The sequence below is a fragment of the Manis pentadactyla genome, chromosome 10 (genome assembly GCF_030020395.1).
Source record: "Manis pentadactyla isolate mManPen7 chromosome 10, mManPen7.hap1, whole genome shotgun sequence".
Lineage (NCBI taxonomy): Eukaryota > Metazoa > Chordata > Mammalia > Pholidota > Manidae > Manis > Manis pentadactyla.
In genome coordinates this window covers 1740831-1755261 of record NC_080028.1, presented here as the reverse complement: position 1 = coordinate 1755261, position 14431 = coordinate 1740831, and the positions used below count along the sequence as shown (strand labels likewise).

General features: G+C 62.9%; 1 protein-coding gene across 2 annotated transcripts in view; it reads left to right on the top strand.

The window, feature by feature from the left end:
• TAFA5 (TAFA chemokine like family member 5) overlaps positions 1-14431 on the top strand; it is a 170539-nt gene that overhangs the window by 97601 nt on the left and 58507 nt on the right. For both annotated transcript variants that reach the window (XM_036906638.2, XM_057508423.1), the window contains exon 2: positions 12680-12829. In XM_036906638.2, the coding sequence (XP_036762533.1) occupies positions 12680-12829 (150 nt within the window). The remainder of the gene's footprint in view (positions 1-12679; positions 12830-14431) is intronic.

The following is a 14431-nucleotide window of genomic DNA, read 5'->3' as shown; positions in this document are numbered from 1 at the left end:
CCATCACCTGCTGAAGGACACCTTGGTTGCTTCCAGTTTGGAGCAGTGATGAGTAAAACGCTTCTGTAAACATTTGCATGCAGTTTTGTGTAAGGACGTAAGTTTTCAAATCAATAAGGTTAAGTACCAAGGACCCAGTTGCTGGATCGTGCAGTGAGATATGCTCAGCTTTGTGAGAAGCCACCAGTCGGCCATGCAGGGGGCTGCACGCCCACCAGCTGTGCACGAGCTCCCGTCGCCCCACCGTCTCTCCAACAGCCAGGGCCTGTCAGGCTGTTCTCGTGGGTGTGTGGTGGCATCTCCCTGGGTTAACCTGAGACCCTGATGACAAACGATGTTGAATATCTCTGCCTCTTCACCACTTTAGAGGGAGGTGTCTGTTAAGGTCTTGTGCCCATTTTTTTTTAATTGGGTTTTTTGTTTTCTTATCGTTGAGTTTTAAGGGTTTGTGTGTATTGGATACACATCCCTTATCAGGTGTGTGATTTACAGGTACTTTGTCCCCATCTGTGGCTTGTCTCATCCTCTTAACAGTGTCTTCTGAGAACGGAAGCTCAATTTATCTTTTTCTTTCACGGGTCGTGTTTTCGGTGTTTTATCTAATAGCTCATTACCAAACTGTAGGTCACGTAGATTTTCTCCTATGTTTTCTTCCAGAAGCTTTACACTGTTCCCTTTTTGAATTTGGATGCCCATTTTGAGGTATTTTCTGGAAGGTCTGTTCTAGGTTCAGATTTTGTGTACGGGACTCCCAGTTGCTCTGGCAGCTTTGTTAAAGATGCTCTTCCCTCCACGGAATGCCGTCGGCTCCTCGGCAGAGACCAGCTGGCTTGCTGTGGGTGCTGTCAGTGTAGACACCCCTCTGCTGCAATGACCCCACAGATCTCCTTGTTTCCTGTAATCCACAGGGAGCAGCGAGGCTGGGAAATGAGGTTTTCAGTCAGCTCCCTGGCAGAGGCACCGCCCACGCCTGCCTGGAGCACACAGTGATCATACACAAAGGACAGGTCTTTCCTGACCCCTCCGAGGCCTCCCGAGCTTGGGTGCCCCCAGGATAGGGTCATTGCTGGTGGGACCATCCAAGCAGCAGGGGCCCCTCTCCATCTCCCATCCCTGCAGCTGGGCATCCCAGGCTTCCACGTGCACTGGGAATGGGCACAGGTGCCCTGGTCCACGGGGCCGGGCACAGGCTGGGGCAGGTGCGTGCCTGTGGCCCTGGGTGTCCCCTGCTCTCACGGTGGTGGTCCCCTTCTCCCCTGGGGGTGCCCCGATGCCCTCTGTGAGCACCTGGAGGCCCAGCCCAGAAAGACTCGGGCACTTTCTTCACAGAGGAAGTAAGCCATGAGTTGAAATTCCATTTTTGTTGCCAGAGACCCCGCGGCTTCTGTGGGAATTGCCCTGCCTGGGAGGGCACCCCGGGCACCCCGCCCACCCAGGGCTGAGCTGAGCAGGGTGCTGGAGGCTGCCCCTGCCCTGGGGGCTGGTTGCAGTTGGAGGGGGGGAAGGGAAGCTGCAGGGGGTTGGTGCCCAAGGGCCTCAGCCGGGGTGGGAAAGCTGCCTGCCCAGTAGTCTTAGCCAGGATGACCCCACTGCCCAGGTAGGGACTGAGGCTCAGAGCCTGTGGGTGGCTTGGATGCTGTGAAGCTGGCCAGGCTGGAACCCCGCTGTCCCTCAAGGCCAGACTGGGATGGGCACGGGGCAGGAAGTGACTGCCACCAGCTTGGTCTGGCCTGACAGTCCCAGAGGGGCCTGCGGAGTCAAGGTCAGCTTGGGAAGTGACGTCCAGTCAGGAGGAGGGCGAAGGGGAATTTGTCAGCACAGGTCACCGTGTTCTGCCTCTGCACACTCGGGAAAGGGGATGGCCGGCCACCGCCCCGCTGGACCCAGTCTGCTGGGGTGTCAGGCCCTCCTGCCTTCTGGACCCTTGTCTCCTTGGCCTCCAGAATGTGACCCTTCCCCCTACTCTCTTGGGTCCTTGCCCTACTCAGCCAGCCCCCGAGGCCCGGGAAGACAAGCTGGGTTGGCACTCACGCCCCTGGTAGGACACTTCTTAGACAGACAGCCACTGCTGAAAACACTGTGCGCGGCTGGCACTTCTGGGAGCAGCCAGGCTGACATATTTTAGCCAAATGCCACGTCACTGGGCCTGCTGCGGGGTCCAGGGAGTTAAATTAGTTAGACAAGCAGAGGGCTGGCTGGAGGAGCTGAGCAGCGCCCTCCCAGGGCCCCACCACTGGCAGGCACCTTCCCTAGGCAGAGGTGAACTGAGAGGGGGCACCACGGGGGTCTGCAGAGGCCTCCTAGCTGCTGCCAGTGGGGTCACAGTGACCTCCTGGGGGCCAAGCCTGCTCTGCTCTGGGGTCCCAGCGGACTCCCCTCACGTGGACCTCACTTCAAACTTGCAGCGGGGTGGGCCCTGGGGCTGGAGAGAGGCCCTGACCCCCAACCCCTCTGGGTCTCTCCTTTCCTCTGGGTTGACAGGGCCATGCCCGCTTGTCCCTGCTACGATCCAAGGGCCCAGCACTCCTGGGGCGCCCGAGCCTCTGAAGCCACTCCTGGATGGAAATCATGCTTTTCTCCAACATCATCTTAATACGCTTTCAGTCACTTCCCCACATCCTGGAAGATAACAGACCAGGCGGGGTCTTTGCAGGCAGGCCACCTACGAGACGGCAGGCAAGCGCTCTGTCTTCCAGCTCAGGAGGGACCCTCCTCACCCTGGCATCTGCAGGAGGTAGGCCAGCTCAGCGCCCAGTCCTCCCCGCCCCACCCAGCACCCAGGCCCAACTCCTGCTCCTGCTGGTCACACCGAACCCACTTCCTTCCCACACCCCAGGATCCAGAAATGGTCTGACGGACAAATGAGCCCACTTCTGACTGACGCAGGACCATGTGTTTGGGTAGCGGGGTCCCAGGTGGGGTCCCAGGTGTGCTCGGGCTCTCTGCTGGGTGGTCCCGGCTCCAGGGGCACCATGCAAGGTCTGAAAACGTGGGCTTCCTGGTGAGGGTGGCTGGATCCCTGTGCTGCTGAACACCTGCTGTCCTCAAGACACCTGGAGAGCCGCCCGCCATCTCCCAGCACCTCAGTCCCCGATCAGGACAGACAGCCCGTGGCCACGTGAGGCCACGGGACTCAGGGAGCCACACTTTGCACCCCCTGTCCAGACACATAATGGTGCACGGTGTGCTGCTCACAGGGACAGTGACGCGGGGCAGCGGGGCCAGGCTGAGAGGGTCCCGGGGTGCTGGCAGGTGGCCCCCAGGCTCTGGTGATGGTCGGCACCGGCTCCATGGGCACCCTGAGCCCCGTCTAGGGATCCCCCGCTCTGACTCAACAGGCTCCTCTGGGCTCTGGGTCCCGTCTGCCAGGCAGGGAGGAGGCCAGAGAAGCCAGGCCCTGCCCAGGGGGAGGGCCTCTAGGCCAGGAGCTGACCAGCTGGGGTGGGGGCCAGGGCAGGGCCTGGAGGCCACAGCAAGGCCTTCCCTTTGCTGCTGACACCGCAGATTCCAGATTCTCTGGTGGGGCTCAGCTCCCCAAAGGCTGTCGCCCTGTGCCCTGTGGCACCCTGGGTCTGACCAGCAGAGGGCGCCCTGCGGCGGTGGGCAGGATCTAAGGGGGGCCTAGACAAGGAGCAGCCCTGCTTCCCAGCAGGTCTGGCGATGGTGGCCGGGTGCTGCTGCGGCCCCCACCAGGCGCAGGACGGTCTTGTCGGAGAGCCACGCAGTGCGCCTTCTATTGACCTTTGTGAAGGCAGCCGCTGCATGTAATTACCCAGCATTTATGATATTGTGCCAACAGCTTTCCAGTCCAGCTCTGGCCGGGCCCTGGGCTGTGCGTGGACCTGCCAGGCAGGCAGCGCCTCATTAATGGGCATGTTAACGGGGATTATTGGCTGGCAGCCTGCTGGACGGAGGGGAGGCGTGAACGTGCCCGGTGACTGGAGCTGTCCCTCCGTAGTGGGCCTGCAGGCCAGCAGAGCAACAGGGCTGTGGGGCCTGCCCACAGGTCAGCAGAGTCCCGGAGGAGCCCAGGGCCTGGGAGGAAGGGGAAGGGCAGTGTGCGGGGAGGGACTCAGGGCCCTTTGGTTTATCCTGTGAACCAGGCAGCCCGGCCCAAGGGCCAGCCCCATGGGAGCCCCCAAACCTCCCTCCTTGCTGAGATAATCGGGCACAGCAGCGTAGCCGCCTCAGGGAGGCCCGCAGGGAGGGAGGCTCTGGGCTGGGGAGGGCACATACCCTGCAGCTTCTCCAGCCAGTGGGATGGTGCTTCGGAATATTGCCTGGGGTCATGTACTCCTTCAGAAACAGTCCAGGGAAGGGGTCTGGCCCGGTTACCTTGCCCTGCTGCCCCCAGGGAGGAGGTGTTGGGCCAGAGGGCCCCAAGGCCCTGCCACTCCCGAAGGTCGGGTGAGTGCAGTCACAGTGGATGATGCCTGGGCCCAGGGGGGAGCCTGGAGTTGTGTCTGGGGTCCGGGCCCCTCTGCTGGCCAGTCCAGGCTGAATGAAGCACTAGGGGCTCCACTGGCAGCAGCACCATTCTGGGCTTGTGTCCTTGTGACGGGGGGCTCTCCAGGGCACCAGGGGTGGGTTCCAGTTCCTCTGACTCCCCAGTGCCTGTGACACCCCCCCAAAGCCCAGAGCAGAAGGGCCCTGCTGACTGTTGGGACTTGAGCCCATCTACCCCAAGCTCCCTTGCATGGCAGCATCTCTGTGAACCGGGCCATTTGGTCAGATGAAGACTAGGTCAGAGCCCTATGGCTTCGTCACCAGGCTGTGCGCCTCCTTTCAGCTCACCCCTGCTGCCTGGCTCTGCCCCAGGCCCTGCCCTCCCCAAGCCAGCATCCCAGAGGCCTGCTTCCCCAGGTGAGCCAGCATCAGGTGGTCCCTGGGCACCAGGCCTGGGGTCTCGTGGTGCTGTGCAGCCACCAGCCGGGGCCTGTCTGCCGTGGCTGCTGTGCTGGATGGCTGCATGCTCGGTGCCTCACAACACAGATTCATTCTCGCGGAGCTCTGTGGGTCACGGTCCAGAGCGGGCCTCACTGAGCCGAAATCACAGGGCAAGGCAGGTCCCTCCAGAGGCTGCAGGGGTTGACTGCCTCCTTGCTGTTTCCAGATTCCCGGAATTCAAGCACACTGCTGCAGCCAGTGTCGCCTGGTCTCCTCTCTAGGCACGTCTCCCCTGCCTCCCTCTGCGGGGCTGTGCGGCGCGGCCACTCCACAGCCTCAGCTCACCCCCCACCCTCCCCTCCCCATCTAAAGGGAAGCCACCCTCCTGTGGGGTGAGGCCATTTTGGCAGGCTCCAGGCCGGGCACATGGGCTGTTCCTGCCTGCTGCCCGGCTGTCTGTAACACCCTCCCGCACCCTCAGTTCTGCGGTCCTGGAGCCCGTCGGGCGGCTAGGCCATTAGGAGGGCTGCTGGCTGGTGACAGAGAAGTCTCATCAGCTCCAGCCCTTGGGGCCACTGCCTTCCCCATGGCATCTGGGTCTCTGTGCAGGTGGGGAGAGAGCGTCCTCTGTGCTGGCCCATTTTACAGACAAGCAGACTAAGGCTGCTGCCGGCTCTGTGCCTCGCGCCTCTGATAACACCTCTGTGGGCATGGGGGTGGGAGTTATGCCCAGAGGTCAGCTTCCCCTGTACAGGTCCTGCTCTGGAGCCCGGACCCCCTTTCAGGGCCTCGGCAGAGCCTAGTTTTCCCCATCGGGAGAGGCCTGGGCACCCGCTGTGGGGGCTCTGCCCTGGCTCGGTGGCCAAGGTGGGGTTGGTCACAGTGGGCGACCTCGCTTGTGTTACCCCTGTAGAGAGGATGCAGCCCCACACAGGAGCCCAGCCCGCTGTCACTGGGTGAGTGGGCTGTTCTCACTGCGGCTGGAGGGACAGGAGGGGATCCCAGCTCACCCCAGTGTTGTTTCCTGCAGGGTGAGTGGGGAGGGGAAGCCTGGTGTGATGGGTGAGTGGGTGCTCCCTGCAGGTGGTGCTGGTGAGGGCACAGCCAGGGGAGAAGGCTCCGGGGCACTGGGGTGCCAGCAGAGGACAGAGACCTGGGGACGCTGGCATGGGGGCCAGGACCCTGCATCTGAGGAGCTGGTGTCTCCCTTCGCCAGGGTGGAGCACAGCCCTGCAGATCACACACATGACCTCAAGCCACTTTGCCGGGCTTTGCCAGCCTGGCCTGGGCCCTTCTGCGATGCTCGCCTCCCCACAGTGGCTGCAGAGGGCATTCCATGGCCCTTGAGGGGTTCCTGCATTTCCATATTGAAGCCAAGATCCCAGCTGAGGTGGCAGGTGGTTCTGAAATCCTGTGTCTCAAGGACAAGCGCCCCGCCTCCAGGCAGCGCCCTGTCCTCTGCGGCACTGACGGCAATGGCGTGAGGCAGGGCGGCGGCTTCTGTGTGCTCCCATCACAGGGCACCACAGCTGCTGCTTCTCCCTGAGGCATGCTGGCAGGTGCAGGACTGCCCACCTGCCTCGTGCGGCCCTGTGGGCCTTGCCGGGGAGGGGCTGCAGTGGGGGCAGCACATTGATTTTGACTCAGGGCCATCTGTGGAGCCACCGGAGGGAACTTCCTGGCGCGCAGTCTCGGCCCGGGGAGGCCCTGAGAGCAGGCCCACTGTGGTGCTCACAGTCATTATTCTTTTTTCCTGTAGCCCCTCCGCCTGCTCCTTCTCAGCTTGCAGGGCCCAGCTCTCAGAGAGCCCAGCCACGCAGCGGGGAGGAGCCTGGCTGCCGTGCCCTTCCACGGCTGCCCTCTGAGCAGACATGGCGCCGGGGCTCTCGCCGCCCTCCTGGCAGAGTCTGCCTGCTGTCGGGACACTGCCACACTTTCCGATCCACAGGTGGCCACAGGACAGGACAGGCAGTGGTCAGGGTGATCCCCCGCCCTCGTGGTGAGCCGGCAGAAGGCTCTGGAAGGGTGCACCCAGCCATGGGAGGGGGTGCCACCTACCTTTCTTGTCCACTTGTTCATGGGCTTCTGGGCTTGGGCAGGGGGTGCAGCCCAGGTTGGAGGGCTGCCCAGGGTGGCTGAGGCGGCAGGGGTCGGGAAGGGCAGTACGTGATGGGAGCAGGCTGGCACAAGGTTGGTGAACTCAGGGTTTTCATGAGATGTTTGGCTTTGCTGGAGATCATATTAAATTTCACAGGCAGGCCGGCGGGGAGCTCAGCTCAACTCGAGGGGAGCAGGGTGAGCCAGGCCCACCTCTTAGGGAGGGAAGGAAAGCAGGTGTCCTGCATGGGGAAGTGTGGGGTTAACCATCTGTGCAAACGTGACATGTCCCAACCCATGAGCAAAGCCAGTGCAGGGTCGCTGAGGGCCCGGTGTGGACTGTAGGATACTCCACACCAGACCGGTTCACAGGCGAACGCAGCAAGTCAGCCCCAGATGGCTGGAATTGAGTGGGGACCTCCAGGGGGGTGCTGCACGCCAGCGACCCGATCCCGGGGCTGCGCTGGGAAGCTCAGCTGTGGGGTGGAGGGGCCAGTGGGGCTAAGGGCCAAGTTGATGCAGCCCTGACCTCCCATAAGGCCATTGCTGGGGGGCATCTCTCAGAGCTGGGATTTGCCAGGGCCTGAGTGTGGCCATGCTGGAGGCTTCCCAGCCCAGAGGGAGGGCAGCACCCGCCAGACACAGAGGCAGGGAGCCGACCAGCTGCAGGGTGGAGGCACAGGCTGAGGGTGGCCCTGGAGACGTCGCAGTACACGCTGCCCGGCAGGTCAGGAGGGGCGCTCCCTGGCTGAGGCTGCCCGGCACACACCCCTTTGTCACCTGCATCCCCTTGTGGGCCGGCAGCTGGCACACTGTCCTCTTCTGAGCAGGCACCTTCCTGAAGCTGTAGGGCCACCCCAGCTGGGATGACCCCTGCTGTGACCTTCCCTCCGTGGACCTCCAAGTCCTCTCCTCCAGGAAGGGGCTCAGCCTGAAGGTCCTGCACCCAACCCTACAGCAGGCAGGCCGGGCCCCCACCCCACCAAGGCCCGAGCCGCAGTGTCCTGGGACAGCCGCCCGTGCTGGGCCGCGGGAGGAGGCCCGTCTGTAGATCTTAGTGTCCCCTGCTTTCTTAGTCTCCCCTCACGCTGTCACGCAGAGGGAATCCTCGGCCGGTGCCCATCCCGCCCCCGGGGAGCTGGACCTGGTGAGCTGCCGCACATGTTTAACTAGCTCTGTTGAAATCGAACTGCGGGAGAGGATTTGATGCTGGGGGTTACAGCAGACTCGGTTTCAGTGCACAGCAGCCCCCAGGCGCCGGGACGTGGGGACGGCAGCCCCCCAGGCGCGGGGACGCCTGCGACCCCCCGCGGATGCCTGAAGCTGCAGGTGGTGCCGATCCCTGGAGACGCTGCCCTTTCCCATAGATGCGGGCCTGCGGTGCAGCCGGTGTGTGCATCAGGCACAGGGGAGGCTGGCGATGGCGGAGAGTGAAGTACAACAGCGCCGAGCGCACGGGGGCCACGGTCACGTGGCCGCCCCTCGCAGTACCGCGCGCTCCCTCCCTGCGATCCCGGGAAGGGGCGGGGCACAGTGTGGCGGGAACGTCGAGCGTTGTAACGTAGCTCCCTGGCGCGTGCTGTGACCTGCGTCCTGACGCAGGCGTCGTGACGCAGGTTGGGCTGCTCTGACCTGACTGCAGGTAGGCGTGGGGAGCATCTCCTTCCGGGCACAGGGTGTACGGGTGACCGGAACGTCGGAGCAAGGGGGCCGCCGAACCTCAGACGCCGAGGCGTGAGGCCCCAGCCGGTCTGAACGAGGGCCTTCTCTGTGTTTCCGGTCCTACCCAGTGTCCCGGCGGTCAGGGGTTAAAGCCCACTTGGGCGGCCCCCTGGCGAGCACGGGAGCGGGCCCAGGGCAGCCTGCATCTGGGCGTGGCTCTCCCGGGTGCGGGGAGGCGGCCTGCACACCAGGCCCCCGCTTCCGTGCGTGGTGCCACCCCGTCCTGGAGTCGGTGCCTGGGCTGGAGACGCGGGGCCTGAATGTGGGGTTTGGGGCTCGGCTGAGTGCCACCATCTTACACTGGTCACGGGAAGGGAGTGCACAGTGACCCAGCCAGTGCACCCCAGTGTCAGTGGGGCCAGCCCACTGGGTGGGGAGTGGGCAGGGGCCCCCTGCCCTGTGACATGAGTAGAGCCACTGCTGTGGACTTGGGGTCCCTTGGCCGGCTGAGAAGCGTGTGCCCAGTTGGAGGTGGAACAGCAAGGAGGGCTCCTTGCAGTGGGCAGCTGTCGTGCAGGGAGAGCAGACCTGGGTGAGCCTGCCAGGACCTCCTGCTAGGGAGACTCTCAGGGCTCCCATCACCACCGCGGGGGAGGCGGGTCCCGGGGGAGCATCTGCCCCAGAGTGTGGCTCCTTGGACATGGTGGGGTGTGCACACGTGGGTGTCCGGATAGCAAAGGTGGGGAGCCCGGCATGGATGGTTTCCTGGGCCCTGGAGCTCTGACGCCTCTGCCAGTCCCTCCCAGGTTTTCTTCATGTTGGCTCTCGGCCTCGGTCAGATTGGCTGGTGAGTTCCGCTCGTGATAAAGGCAGTAATAATAGTGATCTTGTAGTTGGTGCTGGGCCCGGGGTAGGGCACAAAGTGCGGCCTGTGGAACCACAGCACCGCCTCGGCCACCTCACAGCACACTTTAATTTAGTGCTTTTAAATTCACGACGAAACATCCGAGACTGACTGCAGCATGTAGCAGAGATGGTGTGGGCGGGGCTTGGCCCAGCCCGTCAGGGCCCAGTAGCCATGGACCCGCTGCGGAGCAGCCCTCTCCCCACCCTCACCCCCCAGGCGGGTGCCGCCCCATCACTATTTGTGATTTCTGTAGATCTTTTCTCCTTCTGGTTTTGCTAATATTTTCTCATTGTGTACCACTTTGAAATGAGCCAGGCACAGATATGGAACACAAGCCGTGGGGATGTCTGTCCGGAGCTAACTGGGTGAGCTGAGGTCCTGCCTCGGTGACAGCTGTGCACTGTCAGCATCAGAATGCGGTGCAGGGGTCCATCCCGACCTGAAGTCCCGCACCGTGGAAGGGAGCGTCCCCACCAAGTTCTCCAAAGGCCAGGAGCACTCGCAGGGCGCAGGGGCTCATTCTCTGGTTTGTCACCGTGACACACCAGTTGGGAGTGGTCCCCTCACCCTTCCTTGGCACGGACTCCGGAGGCCCCTATGCCTGTTGAAGGCACAGGGCACTGCAGGGTCTCGGTGATGAGTCCCACGTGGCCTGCAGTGTTCCTCTGTCTCTGCCAGGTCCTGTGGGGCTGGAGATGCTTTCCTGCCCTCATCAGTCCTTTGATTTCTTCAGTGAGGGGCACCCTACCCACCCTACACAGGAGGGGTCTCACCAGGGCCCAGGGGCCAGCTCAGGACTACGCCTTACCTCCTGCCCCTTAGCCTGGTGGGGAGCTCAGGCCCTGGGGAGAGGTCCGCAGGAGCTGGGATCCTACATCAGCTGCCCCGCCCTGACGTGGGTCTCCCACTCCATCCCTTGGCAGGCCACCCCCTGCAGGCTCAGGGCAGTGTGTGGGAAGGCCATCTAGGGCCTTCTTGAGGCTGGGGAGCACCTCCTGAGAGACAGTCCCTGCTTTCCCCCAGAGTCAGTCTGGGCATTTGCATCTGCGGGTCCCCACTGGGCCTCCCTGGTGCCCCTCACCACTGTCGGGGGGGTTGCACCTGGGAGATGGAGCCACAGGACCAGTGTGGCCTGCCGAGCGGGACCATGTGTGGAGGACATGGGGGCTTGGAGAGTGGAGGCTCGTGGCCATTGGGCGGTGGGTCACAATGACTTTGACCGGAAATCCTGATGAAAAGTATCCATGGCAGCCCAGTCAACATCCGCCGCATGTGTCTAACGTTCACAGCTTTGGTCAGGCGTCTCCACCCCCTGGTCCCACCCCGAGGGCAGGCGGAGGTGGCGGACAGGGTAGGCAGGTCAGCCTCATGGGAGGTCCCTGTGCTGGCTATGAGTGCAGATCCCCTGACAGTGGGCAGAGGGTGGTCTCAGGGCACATGGGCTGTGTCTGCGTTGGACCTCCCTCACCATGAGGTTGTTTCCTTTTTAAAATTTCTGTCATTTCATTTTTGTTAAATGATCACATTGTTGCCTTTTCAATATGAAAACCCCTGAAAGAGGGAGTTCCCCCCCACAACCATCCTGTCTTCCTGCTGACCCTCACCAGGCTGGGCTGGTCCATGCGTCTACGAGGCATCACCCTGACTGGGAGGAGCCCCTGGGGCGTAGTGCTGTTCTGTTGCTCACACCGTGGTCCCAGGCCCGACACAGAGGAGAGCGCACAGTTGGGGCTGTTTGCCAAGGGAATGTAGGAGCATGGCAGTTGGGGGGGGGCACCCAGGTGGGGTTGTGGCTGCACAGAAGGGAGATGGTGGCTAAGGGGCAGCCCAAGGCTGTGGGAGTGCCAAGGGGCCTGGGCTCCAGGGAGGGGGCACGGGGCTGCCGCCATCTGGGGCGGGACCTCCCAGCTCCCATGGCACGAGGAGGCCTATTTTTACCTTGACTGCCCTGCCTGGTGCTGGCACCTTCTTTATGGTCAGTGTTAGTATCTCGCATTTGCTAATGGCGGCCGTGCTGCGTCTCACAGGCGGCAGATGTCTGAAAGAAGGCAGGGCGCCCTGACCTCCCTGGGACTCGGGGGACAAGTAGAGGATGAGGAGGCAGGGCCCTTGAGTTGTCACCTTCTAATGAAATGTGTTCCTTCTTTGCATGCTGGGGCCCGGGACAGACCAAGGGCCTCACCACCTTCAGTGCTGTACCCCTGAGTGGCTGAGATCTGGAGAGCAGGGACAGTGTCCACAGGGGGCAGCAGGAGTGAGGGGCATGTCCACGTAGCCGTGTGTGCCTGCGTGTGTGTATGAGCAGCTCTGTGTGCCTTCCGTGCATGCCTGTACGAGTTACATGTGCACTGTGTGAGTCTCCATGTGAACCTGTGTGTGTGTTTCCATGTGTCCATGTTCATCTGTGTATCTTCACAGGTCCCATGTACCCTGTATGAGCATCTATGTGTGCATGTGTGCATCTACGTGGGTCACATGTATACTGTACGAGTGTCTCCGTGTGTACTTGTGTGTGAGTGTGTGGCATGTTTGCACCTCAGTCCCCCTAGTATGAACGTGTGTCATATGTGCTCCATGTCCAGTTGACAGGCATGTAGAGTGTGCACATCTGCACTTTATGTGACTTTGTGCAGCATATGTGTATATGTGTGTGGGGGGGGTGCCGGCCTGTGTGGGGAGCCTGGATTGCCTGGGGTGGGGGTTCTAGCTGGGTCTCCCTGCCCTTGGCTCTGTACCTACGTTAGCAGACCTGGGAGGGGCTTTGCGCTGGTCTCCATGGCCCTCAGGCTAGTGTGGGTGCGAGATGCCTTCTTTGTGTGGCCCAGGTTCCTTTGAGCTGAATGCTGGGGCACCCTCCCTCTGGGACACAGCCCCTTCATTTCCGGGTGTGAATGAGCAGGCCACATTTAATTTCCTGTCTGCCGGGGCAGGGCCTGGAACACCACGCCGCGTGGGAGTGAGGGTCAGCAGCCTGGCCGGTGTGCTGGCTCTCACCGAGCGTGCTTCCACGGGACCACTGGAGGGGTTTGAGATGCCCCCCTGGAAAACGTTCACCCTCCATGCAGCTGGGTGGGCCCCTCCACAGCCAGGGCCAGCCACTCAGCCCACATCTGTGCCTCTTCGCAGGTCAGCTGGCCGCCGGCACATGTGAGATTGTGACGTTGGACCGGGACAGCAGCCAGCCTCGGAGGACAATCGCCCGGCAGACAGCTCGCTGCGCATGCAGAAAGGGACAGATCGCGGGCACCACGAGAGCCCGGCCCGCCTGCGTGGACGGTAAGAGCCGTGGCTGCTGCCCCTCTGGGGGTGCCCACCTGACACCCCTGCTCTTCAATCAAGCCCAGGGCCAGGTGTCTCCTCCGGAGCAGTTGCCCCCTGGGCAGCCTTGCCTGGTGCACATGCAGGCCACACACTGGCTGCAGCCGAGGTGTCTAGGGTATGGCTCGGAGCTGGGGTCCCCTGGGGATTACTGGCCTGGCAGCTGCAGCCCCTCAGTGTGGCTGTGGGCAGAGGGGCAGGGACCATGCCATGTGCTGGACAGCCATGGTGACCTATCACGGGGTTTCTGGCTGATGCTGCAGGCAGGTGGTGGGCTCGTCCCCTCCAGGTCCGGCAGGCATCAGCACCTGCCACCCCGGCTTGGTGGCATGCACAGAGCCGCATCCCCTGTGGGCTCTGAGGATGAGCCAGTGAGCCCAGTGGGCCAGTGCTGACGTGGCACGTGGCCAGGAAGCTGAGATGTCTCGCAGTGAATGCGCCTGATCGGTGTTCTTAAGTTGGTGGTCAGAAAGGCACCTGCGTGAGGTGGTGCCTGTGGGCAAACCAGGCAGTCCTTAGGCAGGGCAGGAGGCCCTTGCAGCTGCTGTCAGGGTATCGCCGTGGGTGGTACCCTGGTAGACGGAGCCACTGCGGGTCACGCGGGGGAACGGGGTGGGACATTGGCTAGCGTGGCCCAGTTGGTCAGGGGACCCACGACAGATGGCAGGGCCTCCCCACAGGCAGGGAGCATCAGAGCTGGGCAGGGCAGGTGGAGACACCCCTCCCCTGGGGCAGCTGTAGGGTGTCCCATGGCCTGGGCAGCAGCAGCTGTTCCTGTCAGCCCGGGGTCTTTGGGGTGGGCGGCCCCATGGGGGCACAGGGCACTTGGTGGGACAGGGTCACAGCATGTTGAGGTGGGGTTCAGCCGGTCTGTCTTGGGGCTGGGGAGGGACGTGCTGGGCTTGCCCAGAGCTGGGCCCCAGCTGGGTTTTCTGGTTCTGGCTGGAGGCCCTCCCACCGCAGGGCTGAGGCGTGGTGAGTGCTTAGAGCACAGCGGCTGAGAGGCGCAGAAACAGCAGAGGTGGGCTGTGTGGGGTGGGTGCTGTCGTCACCTCGGCAATGGCTTTCTGAGCCATGCGGGTCCAGGGTGGCCCCAGAGTGAGAAAGGGCCCTTGAGGGGATCAGCAGAACCCTGAGGCCACCTGGGGCTGGGGGACGGCTGGGATCAGGGACGACCCCCCCTCCAGTGCTACTGATGTGTCTGTCCTGGTATTGTCTGGGCATGTGGCTGGGCAGCGAGTCTGCTTGGGGCCTCTGGCCAGGCTCTAAGTCCACTGGGCCCTGGCAGGAGACGGAAGACATGGGGTGAGGAACCAGGGACCCGAGGGAGGCAGGCCCAGCCCGCACCACTCCCAGCCCAGGAGCCCTGTACACCCTCAGGGCCAAGCCTGGGGTGCCCAGCAGTACCCTGGAGGCCCAGCAAGCACTCAGCTAACCCCTCACCCCAGCCCCTGCCCGCCGCCTTTGCTGCTCTCTGGTCCCCACAGCCCGTGCAGCCCGCCTTGAATGCTAGCCTGGAGGACAGTTTGGAGGAGGGTGACCTTGCGTGCTGTGGTAGAG